The sequence below is a fragment of the Pimephales promelas genome, chromosome 6, assembly GCF_988280905.1.
Source record: "Pimephales promelas chromosome 6, fPimPro1.hap1.1, whole genome shotgun sequence".
NCBI classification, from domain to species: domain Eukaryota; kingdom Metazoa; phylum Chordata; class Actinopteri; order Cypriniformes; family Leuciscidae; genus Pimephales; species Pimephales promelas.
Window position 1 is genome coordinate 21,315,651 of NC_142774.1, and position 20,711 is coordinate 21,336,361.

At 42.6% G+C, this 20,711-nt stretch overlaps 1 protein-coding gene across 1 annotated transcript; it reads left to right on the forward strand.

Annotated features, from left to right (window-relative positions):
• Positions 1–2,647: 2,647 nt before the first annotated feature.
• Positions 2,648–3,478, forward strand: LOC148978550 (zinc finger BED domain-containing protein 5-like). Its single transcript, XM_089132814.1, has one exon. The coding sequence runs from the start codon at positions 2,648–2,650 to the stop codon at positions 3,476–3,478; it is 831 nt and encodes a 276-aa protein (XP_088988940.1).
• The last annotated feature ends 17,233 nt before the right edge of the window (positions 3,479–20,711 follow it).

Genomic DNA, 20,711 nt, shown 5'->3' on the forward strand with positions numbered 1-20,711 from the left:
GACGTGGCTGAAGTGAGCGATGGTTCTCTTGGTAGCACGAGCTGACATTAGCGGGGGGTCAGCCACGCTGGAAACAAGTCCTAGATGGCCATAGACCGATCCGATGGCTGGGTTGGTGGGTGTGATGTGAAGAAACTCGGTCCGTGGGGATACTGTGGGTTCACGGAGTTCCTCATCTACCATACCCACCGTATACACTGAGCCACTTAACAGAAGGGCCAGTTCAATATAGCTCTCTAATGTCCCATTAGGCTCATGCAAGGGCATGAATGAACTGAGCGGTTCTGATAGCCCTCCTCGGAACAAGATCATCAGGCAGTCCTGGCTCATAGAGGTGAAAGGTGCTAGCTTGATAAAATCTTCTACGTACTCCTCAATCAAACGATTCCCCTGACGGAGACACAGAATTTGGGCTGCTGTGTCCATGGCTGGTATCCACAGGGAAAGCCGCTGGATCTTTGTGTGGTGAAGTATTCTGTTACAAGGCTGAAGACGAGATAGGATCCAAGTGCAGCTTTAATAGAGAGTAGTTGAACAGGCAAGGGTCAGAGAGCGGCAAAACAGGGTATCCAGAGAGTGAGCACAGAGAATCGTCAGTTAACAGGCAGAAGATCGGGGCAGGCAGCAAACAGGCAGAAGTCAGGAAACAAACCAGGATCAAAACCAGCGAAACAAGAAACAGAATAAACGCTTAGAAATTACAAGCCGTGGCAATGCAATACTTCGCAAGGAGTCCTTGTTTGAGTGTGGCTTATATAGGCAGTCTGAAATGAGGTGCAGGTGTGTGTGTAATCAGTCACAGGGATGAGGCATTATGGGAAACGGAGTTCTGGTGAAGTGATCAGTTCTGATGTGGAGTGCCCTCTGGTGATTCTCTGGGGCACTCCAACTGGTGATCGTCACAGCTGCGCATTTTACGGAAGACAGCTTCCAGAATCTCCACGAGTTCAACACCGTATTCAACAAGAAACTGTTACATAAACATGAAGCAGTTTCGACTTTAAAAGCAGAGGCAGCAGTTGGTGGGCCACAACCTGTAAGTAGGCTAAGACTTAACCATTTTAAATGTATTTGCATGTATAATTCCAGACGTTGCCTTGTGTTTTAGTTTTTTTCAAATGCCAGCACTAGCTTTATTGCCACTAGGCTATCAGTAATGCTATTTTGTGTCTACGACAGACGCGTACAATCATGAATTTTGTATAAGTGCTAATGTTGTAAATGTATTTTTCATGTATATATGTTTTATGACGTTATTTTTGATTTGATCAAGAACGTAAACTTGCCACCGCTGTTTGAGTATGACATTAGTAGCCAGTCAGTTGCTATTGTTGCCAGTCAGATGCTATTGTGTTAAACAAACGTGTATAAAGTTAAAAAATGTAGCAAATTATCATTAACTCTTTCCCCGCCAGCGTTTTAAAAAAAAGTTGCCAGCCACTGCCAGGGTTTTTGACGATTTTCGCTAAATTTGAATGCCCCGCTGAATATTTTCTTCCATGAATATATGAAGATGATATATATAAAAATAAAGATCTGAGCCTCTGCTTTTAGGCAAAAAAAACGTTTTTATTTTATCTTCATCTGTTCTTTTTTTTATTGCCTCTTGAACAGAGGTAGGTTTTGTCAAAAACACAACATTTTGGACAAAAAACTGAGAAAAAGGTATTTTTATCAAACAAGTGCATTTAAAAGCAGAATACATTCAGATGTTGTTTCCTTCATATATAAAACTTTCCAAAATAAATTAAAAACATAAAATAAATGTAAAATATATAAAATTTCCCAGGATGTAAGGGAAATGTAACTTTTGCAATAAAACTTCTGCCCTTTGCCTCTCTGTGTTCTACCTGTGAATAATGAATAATTGGAATTACAATAAAAAGGCCTAGACACACACACACACACACACAAATACATATTACAATGTGGTAAATGTGCACAAAGAGAGAAATAATTTGACAATTACACCTTCATATTTAGACAGCCACACATAAATGCCTGCACACACACATACATATTATAGTGTCATAATATTATACGATCTATCTGCGGCACGTCCATGGCTAGAACTTTCTGTGACAACATGTGCATCTCTCTCACTGACTACTTCGTCCCGATCAGATTCAGAATTATCAAATTAAGAGTGATCGGACTCCGAGTCCATTAACCTCCAGTACTTCAGCCATATACCTCTGCATTGTCTGTCTGATACATCTCACTACTCCACTGTTTGAGACGATTGCAATCTGTTTCGCATATTTACATCTGGACCGGAGCTCATGACGTTCCCATTTCGCCCGTAAAGGTAATGGGCGTTAACTTTCCGGACAATGTAAGCCAGTGGTTCTCAAACTGGGGGTCGCGACCCCTCGGGGGGTCGCGGAATGATTTCAATGGGTCGCGAGTTGGTTTGAAAAATTTATTTATTTTCAGATTACAATAAATATTTTTCAATACTGAAAAATTAATAGTACAACTAATTTTTTCTTAATATTTTCTTATTTTTAAAGACTGAAGTGATTAGGTTTCAATTAAAAAAATATATATATATTTCTTGACTCGAAGATATGACGTCACCGTGTGGCGACTGATCGCTTGTTATCAATAGCGCACGCAACTGCACGTGGAAACTGCAACTTCAAGAATGGATAAATTTGTAATTCGCAAGGTTAAAAAAGTTGAGGAAATTGTGGACAGTCTGCCTGAGTCATCTGAACCGTGTACATCTACTAAACACAAGAGCAAGACCCCTTCTGACCAATGTAGGAAACGTCGGAAATATCAAGAGGAATTCATAAAGTATGGATTCACTTGCTCTACTGTCAACGACGTGGACCATCCTCAGTGTGTAATCTGTTCAGAAGTGCTTGCCCATGAAAGTATGAAGCCAGGAAAAATGCAGAGACATTTGGAGACAAGACACCCTGCTTGTGTTGAAAAACCTATAGACTTTTTTCGCAGAAAAGAGAAGGAATTACAGAATCAAAAACGCACACTCGCACAACAAACCCAAATTACCGCTAATGCTCTGAAGGCATCTTATGAGGTGGCATACCTGATAGCACAGTCCAAAAAGCCACACTCGATCGGTGAAACCTTGATTAAGCCCGCAGCTGTGGCTATGTGTCGGGCCATGCATGGCGAGAAAATTGCAAGTGAGCTTATGACTGTCCCATTGTCGAATGACACGATTGCTCGCCGTATTCATGATATTTCAAAAGACATAAAGAGTCAATTGATTAATAGGTTAAATGGAAAGAAATATGCGTTACAGCTCGACGAATCTACAGATGTGTCTAATTCTGCTCAGTTGCTGGCATTCATCAGATACACATTTGATGGAAAACTGCACGAGGAAATGCTTTTCTGCTCGGTGCTGGAGGGGACTTGTACGGGCAGTGACATTTTCAACAAGCTGGACACCAGACTAAAAGAGATGCAACTTTCATGGGATAACTGTTGGCGTATGTACTGATGGTGCAGGTGCAATGGTAGGTAAAAATAAGGGACTGAAGGCAAAGGTTTTAGAAGTGGCTCCTCATGTTAAGTTTACGCACTGCATCATTCACCGTGAGTCTCTTGCTAGCAAAGCACTTGGCAGTGAGCTTAACAGTGTTCTCAAAAGTGCAATAAAAATTGTAAATCACATAAAGTCACGTCCAGTAACCAGTAGACTGCTAGCCACCCTTTGCAATGAGATGGGCTCGCAGCACGAAGCGCTACTGTTTCATACCGAAGTCCGGTGGTTATCTCGCGGGAAGGCACTCGGCCGGCTTTACGAACTGCGTGACGAAGTGCACTCGTTGTTGAAAGAATCTAAATCTGAATTCGCGCACCACCTGAAAGATCCAGATTGGTTATCAAAACTTGCTTATTTGGCCTGTATATTTGAAAGGCTTAACATGCTTAATCTTTCATTACAAGGTCCAAACACAAACATCTTGACAATGAATGAGAAAATTGATGCATTTGTGAAAAAGCTGGAAAGATGGGCTGAGCGAGTTGAACAAGGTAATGTGGAGATGTTTCCTGAGCTGGATGAACGTCTGGAGGAGAATGGACTGAGTCTCGGGAACTTGAAAACACACATCACTGGTCATCTCCACTGCCTTTTGGAACAATTCCAGAAGTATTTTCCAAAAGAGACGCAACCAGAACTGTATGACTGGATACGACAACCATTCACTGAAACTAGGACTAATCTCCCCACAAAACTGGAAGATGCTTTGCTGGAGCTGTCCAGTGATCGGACATTTAAAACTTTATTTTCCAATTCCACACTACCTGAATTTTGGATCGCAGTGGCAGAAGAATACAGAGAGTTATCCGATGTGGCTATGGATGTACTGCTTCCGTTTGGATCTACGTATTTGTGCGAGAAGAGTTTTTCCGCTGTCACATACATGAAAAATAAATACAGATCACGTCTTGATGTTGAGGACGATCTGCGAGTAGCCGTATCCAACATCAGGCCACAGATTAATCTTTTGTGCACCGAAAAACAAGTGCACCCATCCCACTGAAAGGTACAGTAAAGCTGAAGTTATGGAAGCACAAATTTCAGCCACATAAGAAAACATTTGATAATTGCGATTTTTTTTATCTACAAATTGAGTGTACATTCTGACTTGTTTTCTCATAATTGTGGAAAATAAACTTGCAGTGAAAGTTATAAGAATTGCATGATACCTTTTTTATGTTTTATTCAAGGTCCATAGGAAGTGGATTTAAAACCACTTTTTTGTTTGTTTATTGTTTGTGTATGCTGTGTGGGTCGCAAGATCTCCTTGATGTTAGTTTAGGGGTCGCTGGCTAAAAAGTTTGAGAACCACTGATGTAAGCGACAGTTTAGCCAATCACAACACACCGGGCCAAGCTAACCAATCTGAGCCCACGACGTGTTTCTGAGGGAGTGGTTTCATAGACTCAGGAAGTCAACTGCTCGTTCGAGGACAGAGGAGAGCGCGGCTGACAATAAACGTGAAGTTTATGAAAAATAAGACTTTTTAAAAACGAAAAACCACGAATACATGTTATATTGCACCCCATAAACACAATCATGCAAAGAAAAAAAGCAGTCAACCCCCCCTTTAAAATTAGGCGAAAAGCCACTGGGCCTGAGCATGCTATTGTTGCACATAAAATATCAATATTCATAACTGTGCAAAGAATTCAAAAACTTTTAGAAACTCATATGATAGTTCAGTATCACACACCAAGAGATGGGTTAAATAGAGAGATTAAATAAAATACCCAATTTCTCTTCAAAACGGTACCAATGTTAGTGTTTTGAGAAATGAGAATCACTAATATTATCAGATTACCTCAACTAATGCACTGAAAAAGGCTAAGATAGTGAGCTAACACTAATTACACACTTTAATTCCATGCTATTAAATATGTTACAATTGAAACGTAAATGCACATTGTTCTAGAAGGGTGGCATCATCCCTTACATTTTACACGGCTACATTTACTCACATTATAATTGTAGAAAATTCTGCTGTGATCTGATTGGCTGATTGAGTCTTGATGAGATCACCTGTTGTCACTAACTAATCATGCTTCAGTCTCAACCTGTTTGTATGTAAGAGACCGTCTCCTCATTCATTCATTCATGCATTCAAGCTCTGTGTGGAATTGTTGTGTGGTTGAAAATGAACCAACAATTACCACCTAGAAATGTCTACTCCTACTTGTGAAGCACAATAAACTGGGAAAAGCAAATTGATGATTGAATGAGTTTTAATGGAACCACCATTCCAGTAGCAACAGCTAAATCAGCCTAAAAGTCCTGCTAGTTTTTTCAAGGTCCTTCGAGCCGGAGAGGCTGCTGGAATGGAGACTGGAGATGACTGTGTGAGACCTAAACGTTCATCTAGGATCATAAAACCTCCAAAATGGCACCAAGATTATTTGATGGGTCAGTCAAATCCTTCAATTCATCCAATTGGACAATTCTCAAACCAGCCAGAGGATTTGAGTCATTTCGTTGCATCACAAGGAGCTACTATTACCGCAACTCAAATTGAGGTGAAATCTTTGTCTGAGAAGATTAAACAAATGAAAGGTATGTTGTTGGATGTTGGACACATGATGAAAGATCTGCAAAGGTAAAGAAGTTCTTCATTTTCTACAAGCTCTGAATGCAGTTCTATTCCAGCATCCCCAGTTCATAGCCCAACGCAAGCAAAGCAGCAAGAGGTGAATGCTAGAGATTCTATTGTGGAGGAGTTGAGTGAATGTATGCGACAACATCATTCCAAGCAGGACAATGTGCTTCCTTCACCACCAAAGGTTCAGGAACAAAGTAGTTTGCCCCCAGCTCAGTATGTTCAGTCTACTTCCTCAACAGCAACCACTAGAGGGCCAGCAGAGAGACAACACTAACTGCTTTCTGATCCATATGTGCCTATTAGGATCAGAAAACCTCAGGTCACAACCTTAAATGGGTCCCATTGCAAGTGGTGACAACTTAAACCAGCCACAATGTAATTGTCCTCCATGGCTATCTTCAGTCAATCATCAAATGAATCCCAGTTATTATCCAAGTGATCAACAAGTAGGAAGGGATCAAAGTCTGATGCCATCTGATCAAATGCAGGCAAATGCATTTTGTATGCCCGGTCTTCCATGGATGCCTCCAAGTTGGCCGACCTTCTTTCCAAGTGGAGGCTGGTTAAGGCCTCCATACCTTCTGGATTACCCTTATCCACTGTTATATCCATCGCATAGCCAAAATGCTCCATCTAATTGGGTTCCTTCCAGAGTTGCCACGTTGCCTCCTAGAGATTTATCAGCTGGATATCCTTATGCTTCTCTTGGTCATCCACATCAAACTTCCTTAGAACAGCAGACCACTAGAACAGCTGAGCAGCTGCAAGAAAATCCTCCCCCTATGTTCCCACAGAATCCTTTGACACCCAGAGTATCAGCGCCATCAGGGCAGCAAAGAAATGTGAATCCTATAAATACATTTTCCTCAAATGGAATGCAAATGATGGTACCTGATCAGCATATCCCTATCCCTTCAGCAGTAAATGTGCCCCATCCAGTTCTGCCAGCTCTACATCCTCCAAGGTCTGCCCGTATTGAAAGACTCTCATTCCCTAATTTGAAGAGTGATGACCCCCAAGAGTTTGCCATGCTGAATATGGCTTTGAAGAATTTGTTACCCTCAGAGGAGACTGAGCAATACAAGTACCATATTCTTCTGGATCATTTGAAGTTGGATGCGGCTCAACTTCTTGCCTTGGCTTATGCCCATCATTCCCAGCCTTATACTATGGCCTTAAAAGCTCTACAGAAAATATATGGTCAACAACCCCAGTTGGTGCTCCGAGAGATTGCTGCAATTAAGAACTTACCTGCTGTACGTTCAGGAGAACGTATTCTGCTGGATTTGGTGAATTTGCTGTACGAGTTCAAGCTCTTGTGGGAATGCTTAAATCCTGGGATCATGAAGAAGGAGCAAAAGAGTTATCTTGTGCATCCCATCTCCATCAGTTACTCAGTAAACTTCCAGCTCATCAGGTTGCCAGTTTTGCAAGATATGCCAAAACTACCCGACCAGACCAATCCTACAACTTAGTGGATTCTCTGTTTGGTTAGAAGAAGAAGCAGATTGTCAGAATCTGGCTACCCAAGTGTTTGAACAATCTAAAGGTATGAAGAAGTTCCAGGTAAAAGATGGAAGGCCTCCCAAAAGCCAATACCATACAGTTACTTTCCTTCATGGTGTGAGTCAAGAAGTTTATCCCACTCAAAGGAACACTGAAGCTGGAAACCCAGAAAGTATCCAATGGCAGGGCAGGAAGGAGGGCTTTAAACCATCATGTGCATACTGTGCCAGTAATAATCATCATCTCAATCATTGTCCTGAATTTCAGAGCTGTGATATGGTAGCCAAACGGAAATGGATTGTTGACAATAATCGTTGTTGGAGATGTGGTTGGGCCCATAGATAATCGAAGTGTGACTTAAGAGGAAAATGTCCATTGTGTCAAGATCGTCACTTAGGAGTACTGCACGAAGTAAATGCTCGAAAACCAGATTCTGGGATATTTTATGTGAGCCGAGCAAGTGGCCTTAACTCTGTTCTTTTGAAAATTGTGAAGGTAGTTCTGAGTCACAAAGGAAATACTTTGGAGACATACGCCATCTTAGATGATAGTTCGGAAAGATGCATGCTCATGTCTTCTGCAGCAGAGAGTTTAGGTCTTCATGGGGCGGCAGAATCATTGGTTCTTCGAACCATTCGGCAAGATACAGAGAAAATTGAAGGTGCAACAGTTTCCTTCTCCATATCTCCAGCTTCTCATAAGCAATGTAAATACCAGATCCAAGGTGCCTTTACTGCTCAAATGATTGATTTACCTGAACAGACTTATCCTGTGCAAATCCTTCAGCGACGCTACCAACATCTAAGAGGCCTCCCTCTGGAGGAGTTTCAGAAAGTTAGACCTTTGTTACTAGTGGGAGCTGATCATCCTCACCTTCTTACCTCTAAAGAGTGAGTACGTTTTGGTCCACCTGGAAGTCCAGCAGCACTGCATACTCAACTGGGATGGACATTACAGGGACCAACATCTTTGGGAGAGAAGACGAATCCCACGACTCAGTGTTTCTTACAAGCTTCTCGCTCAATGGATCAGTTGCAGAGCAATGTGGAGAAGTTATGGCAAGTTGATTTACTTCCTTTCTCTCAGAATTCCAAGCATGTTCTGCGTTCTAAGCAGGATAAGGATGTTATCAAGTGTCTAGACCAGAAAACAAAGTGTGAAGAAATAAATGGAGTCAAAAGGTATGCGACTCCTTTACTTCGTATCAAGAATGCTCCTGTCCTTAAAGCATCTCCGGAGGCAGTGATGCCAGCTTTGCGTCGAATAGAGAGACAGCTGACAAAGGATCCCAAACATGCAGCTATTTATGAGCAGGAGATTCAGAAACTGATTGAAGCTGGATGTGTAAAGAAACTGAAGTTAAATGAGATTGACCTCGGTGATGAATCTTGGTACATTCTTTACCATCTGGTGGAACATAATGGCAAGCATCGTGTGGTATTTAATTGTTCCTATCAGTATCAAGGTGAGAGTTTGAATGCCTATCTGTTACCTGGACCGGTACAGGGCCCTTCCTTGATCTGAGTTTTACTTCGATTTAGAGAACATCAAGTTGCTATAAGTGGAGACATTAAATCCATGTTTCATCAAGTCAGCCTTTTGTCTTCTGATTCTCTTTTGCTACGTTTCTTGTGGCGAAATCTGAGAAGGAACAATTCAGTCGATGTCTATGAGTGGCAGGTTTTGCCTTTTGGTGCAACATGTAGTCCCTGTTGTGCAACATATGCACTCCAGAAATGTTTTCAGGGCGTTCCTGTTGAGTTTAAAGATGTGCAATCTTCTGTCATGCAATCCTTTTATGTGGATAACTGCCTACAAAGTTTTCCAACTACTGAAGAGGCCAAGGACATGCTGATGAAATTACATTCTTCTTTAGCTGAAGGAGGTTTTGAGATTCGGCAGTGGGCCAGTAACCATATCTCTGTGATTGACCACTTACCAAAAGAAGCTCGTTCAGTAAACACTGATTTGTAGTTAAGTCACAACGGCACAGATCCATGCGAAGGTACTCTTGGACTCATTTGGCATTGCTTACAGGATACTTTGAGCTACAAGCACCGTCTAGTGGAGTATCCTGTCTTAACACTGCGGGTTGTGTATCGGGTACTTGCTAGTCAGTACGACCCTCTGGGTTTCATTATTACATTCACGACACGTGCTAAAGTTCTTTTGCAACAATTATGGATGAAACCTAATAGAGAATGGAATAATCCAGATATCCCAGAAGGGATTAAGACCGCCTGGATGGCATGGGAAGGAGAGTTGCCAGATTTGGTCAAGGTCCAAGTACCTCAATGGTATGGTCAAAAAAACGACTGGGAAGATCCATGCAGCAGAGCTTCACATATTCTGCGACGCATCAGAAAAGGCATATGGTTCAGTTGCCTATATGCATCTGAGAAATGGAATTAGTGAGGTCTCTATATCCTTCATCATGGCTCGTTCAAGGGTAGCACCGAAGAAGACCATTTCTATTCCTCGTTTGTGCTGTGTGCTGCTCTGACTGGGGCTCAGCTAGTGAACCTGTTGCTAAAGGAACTTACCTTGGATGTTCATAAAGTTACCCTTTGGTCTGATTCTACAACAGTGTTGACCTGGATCCAATCCGAATCCTGCCGGTACTAGGGGTGGCACGGTTCACGAAACCGACGGTTCGGTTTGTATCACGGTTTTAGGGTCACGGTTTTCGGTTCCGTACGGTTCTTGTTATTTTTTTCTTTTAATCTTTAACACTCCAGAAATGTACTTCAGCATGTGATTTATAGCTTAATTATCCACACTTTAGGATACAGTATAAAAAAAATGATATTCATGCAATCATGCACAAACTGAATTTGACTCTTTGACTTTAAGCACATTTTGGGACTATCTCAGAGGAAAGCTAGGTGAGTTTTTGACACAGCAAGAGAGAAGACATTGACATGCTTTTTGTTTATTTGGCAAAAAAAGGAGAATGTGTATCACTATGTCTACAAGAACTTGAGCATTTTTATCACACACATCTTATCTACACAAAGAAATTAACTTACATTTATCAACTGCCAACTTTTGTAGCTCTTACAAAAATTCTATCTTTTAAAAGAAAAAAAGAGGAACACTTAAAACACTGTCTTTTATAAATAAGTCAATATACATGAAACCTCATTGCTTATAATTAGGCTATAGCAATAGCAAAGGCCATAAACATAAAGTGAAACTTAAGTTCAACCTCAACACAAAAGACAGTCTCAACAATCCTTTTATTCCCAGAGAGTGGGGGTACTTTTTTTCAGTTTAAATTAAAGTGCAGGATTTGGAAACATTTGACTGAAGCTCTTATCTAAACATAAAGTGCCACTGTAGCGTTATATTAAAATATTATAACATGAAATCCAAAATGTTCCCACACACTGGACTTACACCATAGACTTATACGACGCTGGCGCATCCTCCAACTCCCTCATCTCTCCCACTTGCCATTTCTCCGCGTGCCGTGACCTGCAGCGCTCCATACTCCACTTTTACTGGCTTGTTTACTAACTTGAACCGGCGCTGCACAGAGCGATCGGTAATGACATCAAATACCGCAAAAGTGATTGAAAAGCATACGGAGCCGTCGCTCTCGCACTAGTTTGATGTTATTCACCGGTCGCTCTGTGCAGCGCCGGTCCAAGTCGAACAAGCTTATGTCGTGCGAAAAGAAAACACACGTCACATACGGGCACGAGGCTACATTGCGCATGCGTTGAACCGTGAGACGCACACACGCTCCGAACCGAGCAAGGTTATAATCGTTAACGAAAACTAACGAAAAAACGAAAACTAGATGGGAAAAAACATTGTCGTTAACTGAAATAAAAATAAAAACGAGCCATTACAAAAAAACTATAACTAACTAAAACTGTAATGTGTGTTTGCAAAACTAACTAAAATAAAATAAAATTATAGAGCAAATGTCCTTAGTTTTCGTCTTTAACACTATTTAAAACACGCAGTGTATTCGTTGCATTTCATTTCCCTGTAACGCTCTCTCCCTCCGTCTCTCTCTCAAATGCACGCACACACACAGCCCAGCCCCTCCCCTCCGTGCAATGCACACCGCGTCTCTATGAAAACGAGGGTTCGATCAATGTTAAAAGCAAGTTCGCGAAAGGTTGGTATCTCATGATGAACATTTTACACAATCACACATTAAAAGGTGGTGTAAAAATATGTTAAATTCTTAATACAATTCTGTAAGTGTGTTAATGTCAACCTGAGAAGCGATTGAGCCTTCGTTAGAAAGTTACTGACTTAGTTGCAATTTTGAGGTAAAATGCTGCTGGGCAGTGGGCATGGCCGTGGCTAACCAGTCCGGACCTCGGCCATTTTTTTTTACATTTAAAAATGGAATGGCATGATTGAATGATTATGTGAATGATTAATTAGACATGTTTAGACCACCTGTGTGTTTGCAATTCATGTTGCAGCGAGAAGCTAGCGCAGTGAAGGGGGCTTGAGAACGCATTGTGAATGAGGGCGCTAGTGTAGCCTCTGTGTTGCCAGATCCACCTAATCGAATGGTGCGGTAATCTTCTGGACCTGTTTTTCGGATTTTTTTGTGACACTTTAGGAAGTTATTATAGTGGAAAGTTGCATGTTAGTGTTAGTGATATATTAATCTTATTTCCAAAACACAAGCTTTGAAGTAATTTCGAATTGTTATTATATTATTTGCTTGTTTTTCGTAGCAATATCTGGCAACATTTTACTGTCTGCGTTAATAAAAAAAGCTTATAGACAAACTGCAATTACATAAGGCAACCACACCAAATGCAATGATCATTGTGATTATCTGTAAAAACAATAGCATAATACAGATCTGTATGTTACAGAATAAAATTTGCCAAAATAACCTTACTGGCCAGCTGGAAGACAGGTCATGCTTTGTTAACGTTTCACATAGTCATCATAAATGCAATAATTAAAGTAGTGTTTCTCAACTAGCAATCTATTCAACTAGCAATTTATTTAGACCTACTTTTATTCTGTTTCTTTGCACAAAACTCTCCAGAAAGTGCCATTTAATAGTTATATATATATATGGTAAATTCCTTTAAAAAATCCCTTCATGTCCATGGGGAAATGTGGGTCCAATAGCCTAACCATTATTATATTACTAATTATTGTGAGGTAATTATTAACCATTATTACCTCACTAGTTTTCAGACCCTGGTTGCAGCCTTGCTGCTTGGTTGTCGGTGTCAAAACTCTATAAGCTGTGATTCAAATATTAAATAATGTTATGTCATTATTTTACTCTTACACTGACTGTTTGCTGCTTCAGTCCAGATTAGTGTTGTATAGGGTAAATTTAGTATAAGGTGTGGAAATTGTAAAGCTGTGGGATTTTTTATAGAAGATATCTAGATTGTTACGGTAAAGGATTTTCACATTGTAGGCTTCATTTTATGTACTGGTTTTAATGTTGAATAGATATTTCTAAAATTGTATGATGTTTTTGTTGAGTTATTATTACACAATTCTTTTTCTGACCTTTTTCAACCTTGCCCCTGACAAATAACCCAAACTACAAAAAAAAGACTAAAACTAACACTAAAACTAATAAAAACTAAACTAAAACTAAGCATTTTCAAAAAATAGAAACTAAACTAAACTAGCAAACCCACTTTTAAAACTAATTAAAACTAAACTGAATTTGAAAACAAAAATTCAAAACGAAATAAAAATAAAAACTAATGAACAATGCAAAACTATAATAACCTTGGAACCGAGACAAGCTCACCGAACGATTCGGGTATTTTTCATGTACCGTGCCACCCCTAGCCGGTACAAGATCTTCGTGGCAAATCGCATTACAGAAATTCTTGAGTATACGAGACCGGATCAGTGGAGATATGTTGACACTGCAAGTAATCCAGCAGATGACATCACTAGAGGCAAGAGACTTGTTGAATTGTCTGCAATTAGTTCCTGGTTTCAAGGACCTACCTTTCTATATTTGCCCCATGAGCAATGGCCAAAATCTCCAGCTTTAAGCACAGAGGAGGTTGGGACAGAGCTAAGAAAACCTTTGTTTTGTGGACTTAATCAAGCACCAGTTAACTCTCGAAAGTCTGGTGAGTCTCAGTTTAATACCTGGTCAGAGTTGATTGCAGCAACTGTTGAAACCCTTTCATTGGACTTAGGAGCTAAGATCAAACCTTCTCAAACGGAAGCAGAAATATACGTCCTGCAGCAAGCCCAGATGGAAGACTTTCCTGAGGAATATAAACTACTTAAAGATGGTCATGGAGTCCCTTCACACAGCCGTTTAGTTGGTTTGGCACCAGAGTATGATCCTGTTACAAAGCTGATAAGAGTGGGTGGACGACTTCGTCAAAGCAAGGATTTGGATCTTGAAGCTATGCATCCAATTGTCTTAGACCCTAAGAATCATGTTACCAAACTTTTGGTTGCTGACTATGATGCAACTCTGTATCATCCTGGACCACAAAGAGTGTTCGCCCAGCTTCGCCGGAAATACTGGGTTCTGAGAGGGCGACAGTTAATCAAGAAGATCCAGAGATCATGTCTTGAGTGTAGGAAGTGGAAAGGTGTGCCTTCAGTTCCCAGAATGGCTGATCTACCAGTGATCTACCAGTTTCCAGACTTCGCTTGTATAAGCCTCCCTTTTGGTCGACGGGTATGGATTGTTTTGGGCCTTTAACCATCAAAGTAGGTCGCCGACACGAGAAGAGGTGGGGCATTATATTTAAATGCCAGACGACCCGATGTCTTCATTTGGAACTACTTTCTGGTATGGACACTGACAGTCCCTCTCATGAAGATTTGTAGCCCGTAGAGGTAGGGCCTATGAAATGTTATCTGATCAAGGGACTAATTTCAAGGGAGGAGACAGAGAGCTCCGGGAGGCATTTTCACAGCTTAGTCCCTCTCTTCAGGAGATGCTTGGTCAACAGCAAATTAAATTCTCATTTAATCCACCATATTCTCCCCATTTCAGAGGTATTTGGGAGAGAGAGATACGGTCTGTTAAGACGGCATTACGAGCAGCTTTGGGAATGCAAGTAGTCTCTGGGGAAGTTCTGTATACTGTGCTCGTTGAAATTGAGGAGATGTTAAACTCAAAACCTCTCGGCTATGTGTCTTCAAATCTTTCAGACCCTGATCCAATTACCCCAAATATCCTGCTGATGGGGCGGTGAGATGCATCTCTTCCTCAAGTGATGTATGCAGATTCAGAACTACTTACCCGTAGAAAGTGGAGACACAGTCAAGTTCTTGCGGATCAATTCTGGGTCAGTTTTGTTAGAAATTATCTTCCAAGTCTTCAGACTCGTCAAAAGTGGGAACTTGATGGTAATCCTATTGCTCCTTCTGCCATTGTTATGATTGTGGAACCTCAGCTTCCTTGTGGACACTGGCCTATCGGGACTGTCAGTGAGATTTTTCTAAGTCCTGATGGAGGAGTGAGAGTTGCTGAGATTTTCAGCAAAGGGAAATATCTAACTCGTCCTGTCAGCCGTCTTATTGTTCTTTCTGAATTGAATGATACTGATAATTCAATTGAATGAATTTTCTGTAAATGCAAATATGTCAACATATTTGGGGGCAGCTGTAGAAAATTCTGCTGTCATCTGATTGGCTGATTGAGTCTTGATGAGATCACCTGTTGTCACTAACTAATCATGCTTCAGTCTCAGCCTGTTTGTATGTAAGAGACCGTCTCCTCATTCATTCATTCATGCATTCAAGCTCTGTGTGGAATTGTTGTGTGGTTGAAAATGAACCAACAATTACCACCTAGAAATGTCTACTCCTACTTGTGAAGCACAATAAACTGGGAAAAGCAAATTGATGAATGAATGAGTTTTAATGGACCCACCATTCCAGTAGCAACAGCTAAATCAGCCTAAAAGTCCTGCTAGTTTTTTCAGTAATGCTGATAATATAATTTGTAAGGAAAATTGTGCATTAAATAGGGAAGTTATATCCAGGAAACTTTTACAAAAGAAACAAACAAACACACTTTGTTTCTTTGTCTGAAGTCTCGGCGAAGCTGTTTTATCAGCAGCAAATGTTTTTGCGCAAGTGCACTTGCCAAATGAAGACGGATCGTATAATGGATCAATTAAAAAACGTTGTTTATTAACGAGCTGTGCTAATTTCTTATTAAGAAATGCAGTTCAAGTTAACGACCTGGTGCACTGATTCTGAATCTGGCGGCATGGCGAGCGCGAGACACGGCAGTGCACAGATCGCGACGCGCGTCTCTATATGCTACGTTCACACCGGACGCGAATAGCGCGTCAGGCGCGAATGATTTCAATGTTAAGTCAATGCAAAGACTCTTTACGCGCGTGAAAAATTCCTGCGGCGCGAATGAGGCGTGAAGCGCGGCGAGGTAGACGCGAGTGCGCGAATGGCGCGAATTGAGCGTCTGGCACGTTAAGCGCGAATGATTCAGTTAGTGCCATTTGTGCATTCGTGAATTCGCGCCGCGTTAACCAATCAGGAGCCTAGCTGCTTGCTCACGTGGTGAAGTGTCTGGATGCTTCAATAAATTATTTTGTTAATATGACTAAATGCATGGTGGGATTATGCACAACAAAGCAAATGTTTTATAACTTAAAACATTATTTCTATATACGAGACATGTTCATTTTGTATTGAATGTTGTTCATTCCATAGCTATTACATGAAATAGTATTATGTTGTAAAGACAATCAGCATAGGCCTATGTGCATAAATTCGTGTCTGGACGTGTGTTACGAAGCTGGAGACGAGATAGGATCCAAGTGCAGCTTTAATAGAGAGTAGTTGAACAGGGCAGGCAGCAAACAGGCAGAAGTCAGGAAACAAACCAGGATCAAAACCAGAGAAACCAGAAACAGGATAACATGCTCAGAAATTACAGGCCGTGGCAATGTATTACTTCGCACTGAGTTCATGTTAGAGTGTGGCTTATATGGAGAGTCTGATGAGGTGCAGGTGTGTGTGTAATCAGTCACAGGGATGAGGCATTATGGGAAACGGAGTTCTGGTGGGAGTGATCAGTTCTGATGTGGAGTGCCCTCTGGTGATTCTCTGGGGCACTCCAACTGGTGATCGTCACATAGCCCCACCCCAAAGAGCGGCTTCCAGACGCTCAAAACCAACAAAACTGTCCAGGTGGGCGGTGGAGCGAAGGCGGATCTGGGGGTGGGATGGAGGGCCAGGTCCGTGGAGCAGAAGAGGAGCAGGTGACCAGAGCGTATCAGGCTGAGCAGGTGACCAGAGCGGAGCAGGCTGTGCAGGCGACCATATCGGAGCAGGCTGTGCAGGCGACCAGGGCGAAGCAGGCTGTGCAGGCGACCTGGGCGGAGCAGGCTGTGGAGGCGAAGGCCAGGGCGGAGCTGTCGGACCCTCGGGCGTCCAAGGCGAAGCAAACTGTGGGCATGGCCAGGGCAGAGCAGGCTGTGGACGTGGCCAGGGCGGAACTGTGGGACCCTCGGGCGTCCACGACGGTGAAGACCCCTCAGGCGGCCACGGCGGTGAAGACCTTTCAAGCGGCCACGGCGGTGAAGACCCCTCGGGCGGCCACGGCGGTGAGGACCCCTCGGGAGGCCACGGCGAAGCAGGACGAGACGAAGGCCATGTCTGCATCGCCTCCATGGCCCTCACAAGGGACCTACTGCCCCCCCCAAACAATACTTGGAGAAATCCACAGGGAGTTGAAGGGCACAGCTTAAAAAGAGCTTGAAGGGCACAAGCAGGGCGAGGCGCAGAGGCGGGGCCGGCAGGGCGAGGCGCAGAGGTGGGGCCGGCAAGGCGAGGCACAGAGGCGGGGCCGGCAGGGCGAGGCGCAGAGGCGGGGCCGGCAGGGCGAGGCGCAGAGGCGGGACCGACAGGGCGAGGAGTCCTGGTATGCTCACCGAAGCCTGGTGAACCGAACAAGCCCTTTTTCTCCTCCTGCGGCGGCGTTTCACTTGAACTGAAGACTCAATCACATGAACTGAAGACTCATCATGACTCACTTGAACTGGATACTCATAATCACTCACTTGAACTGGATACTCATCACTCGCGAGGCTTGAGTGAAGTGCATGCTCGTCAGGGCTGACGGTGAGCGCAGGCTCGTCAGGGCTGACGGTGAGCGCAGGCTCGGCAGGGCTGACGGTGAGCGCAGGCTCGGCAGGGCTGACGTGAAGAGTCTCTGGCTCGGCAGAAGTGACGTGAAGCGTCTCGGGCTGGACGGTCTCTGGCTGGACGGTCTCTGGCTGGACGGTCTCTGGGAACGCCCCCTCAGCCTTATCCTCAAAGCCCACAGTAAATGATGAGCCGCTAATCCTCAGGGCGAATTCAATATACTGACATAAAGTCCATTGAGGGGTATTATCAGGCATGAGATAATCTATTATGTCCTTAAGTCCATATCGGAAAGCATCTTTTAAGACTGAATCGTCCAAGTCTACCCCATGGCATAGCTCACAAAATTCCTCAACATATTCCTCTATAGAACGATTACCTTGGCTGAGGCAGAAGAGACTAGTAAGTGGGTCCATGGTGGATCTCGGTTCTCTCTTGGCTGCTGGATCTGAAGTGGCGAAGTATTCTGTTACGAAGCTGGAGACGAGATAGGATCCAAGTGCAGCTTTAATAGAGACTAGTTGAACAGGCAAGGGTCAGAGAGCGGCAAAACAGGGTATCCAGAGAATGAGCACAGAGAATCGTCAGTTAACAGGCAGAAGATCGGGGCAGGCAGCAAACAGGCAGAAGTCAGGAAACAAACCAGAATCAAAACCAGAGAAACCAGAAAAAGGATAACACGCTCAGAAATTACAGGCAGTGGCAATGCAATACTTCGCACTGAGTTCATGTTAGAGTGTGGCTTATATGGAGAGTCTGATGAGGTGCAGGTGTGTGTGTAATCAGTCACAGGGATGAGGCATTATGGGAAACGGAGTTCTGGTGGGAGTGATCAGTTCTGATGTGGAGTGCCCTCTGGTGATTCTCTGGGGCACTCCAACTGGTGATCGTCACAACGTGAGAGAGAAAAAAAATCACAGGACAGGTTAATAACTTTTGAAGGCTGGCTCTATTTATCATCAAAACAAAAATAAATGACAGCTAGATTAGATGGATGAGGGCGAGGGTGATCCTCCCTCCGATGCGGGACAACAGGTCAAACTGGGCGCGGGACAGGCGGAAGTACCGCTGACAGCGGCCGTCATCCAGCGCAGCTCCTGGAGCGAGCAAATGGTGAAACTGTTCGGCTCCGAAGAGTCCGGTGGACACAAATATACGGCGACGATGATCCCCACGCCGCGGCTCTGCTCTTCAGATTAAATACAGAGCGGTAACTCTCTTGATGAATGCTCGGTCGACAAAAAAACAATGGCCGCCAACGGATTTCGATTCTGACGGGCGTCACGCGCGTAAATTTCACTTCAAACTTTTGTTTTTACGCGCGCCAGTTTCGCTCTTGACACGCGAATTAACACAAAGTGGTCAAGCGTCAAACTAGACACGTCAGGCGCGAATTTGACGCGCGATTCGCGTCCGGTGTGAACGTAGCATTAGTGCAACAACTAATGTGATCACATTGCAGCCCTAATGTGATTAGGGCTGCAACAACTAATCGATAAAATCTATTATAATCGATTATGAAAATCGTTGTCAACGAATGCCATTATCGATTAGTTGGTCTGATTACGTCACAGGGATTGTTTACATGCAACATGCGCTTCTTACATGCGTTTCATGAGGCACACACGCAGTCTCTCTCCCTCGCCGCTCTACCGTCTCGCGCGTGCAACACGCACGGTTTGGAGCACATTATCTTCTGTCTCGCATGCGCGCTCTTGATTCCGTGAGTTTGAACTAATTTGCGGGCATCAGGAAACCGCTATCAATATGCAGCATACACGAAAATCATTCACCTTTCGGCAAGTTCGCCATTTTGAAACCAAAATAGGTGACCTACGTTAATCGTGTATACTTTATGAAGCCATACTATAGTATAATGTGAGATAGAAATGTATATTTAAGTCATTAAATTCAAGTTAACCTAAGCTTTTCCCTCCACTGCGGCTGTCAGTCATTCTCTATTCGGTCACGGTGTTCAAACAGCGCGTCGCGTTACAACATTTAACATGATGAAACTCTTTCCAAGATGATTCAATGTTATTATTATAATTGATCCGTAGATAAAGGTCTATGATGGTTTTTCTATCTTGCTAGACTTTTATTGCTGTAACTTAATCACTTTCTACTGAGTGTCTGTTAGATCACAACACTAGAGTAGAGTCGGCGCACTATAATTGTTCTTCACGTGCACAGTAGCCTAACTGAAATTTAAAACTGTTAAAAGAAAAGTCTTAATAAACTATTGCATAGATACTGTATAATACACAGTCAATATGTCTTTCTCTTTCCTTGGTGCTTTTAACTTTAATGCGGCAGACACTGAAGAGCTGCGTGCCGCCCTGTGACTCCGTGTTGCTTCAAGCGCATCATTCAGCGCTCGCGATGCGCATAAGCACTTTGTGCAGCTCTTTCATGATCATGTCATAATACTTTTGCGCAATAAAAACGTATTAATAGCCTTTCTTGTTCTGTCCCATCTATTATATTTTGCTTCCTCACTAAACAGCTGTACTTTACATTTAAAACAGTTGTGCATCTGATTTTTACGATGTTTTTCATGAATGTATAACAATACAAAGAGCAATGTGTAATGTTTTACCAGAGTTAGTGCTACACTTATTGTCTCTTATTTGTTCCCCACTAAGGAATGTTTTTTTCACTAAATGTTCAGATTTTATAAAATTATTGTGCACTTGTGATATTTCTAGGCTAAGTTAAGTTCACCGCATTATGAACTCGTCACGCAATACAAGCTCAGACCAAATGTTAGGCCCTGTAGACAGGCCAGCCTATATAAATATCATATTAAGCAGAAATGTGAAATGTACCATAGCATATTAGAGGAAGACGCTGTCGCTGATATCTGGATTGAATTGATGCGTGAAGAATGCAGTAACAGTAACAGCACGAATAGGCGGTTAAAGTTTTCTATGCTTAATTTGATTTGATGACAGTCACAAGACCGATTACTCAATC

Coding starts and splice junctions, on each gene's coding strand:
- LOC148978550 (XM_089132814.1), top strand. CDS start 2,648: ATGGATAAATTTGTAATTCGCAAGGTTAAAAAAGTTGAGGAAATTGTG.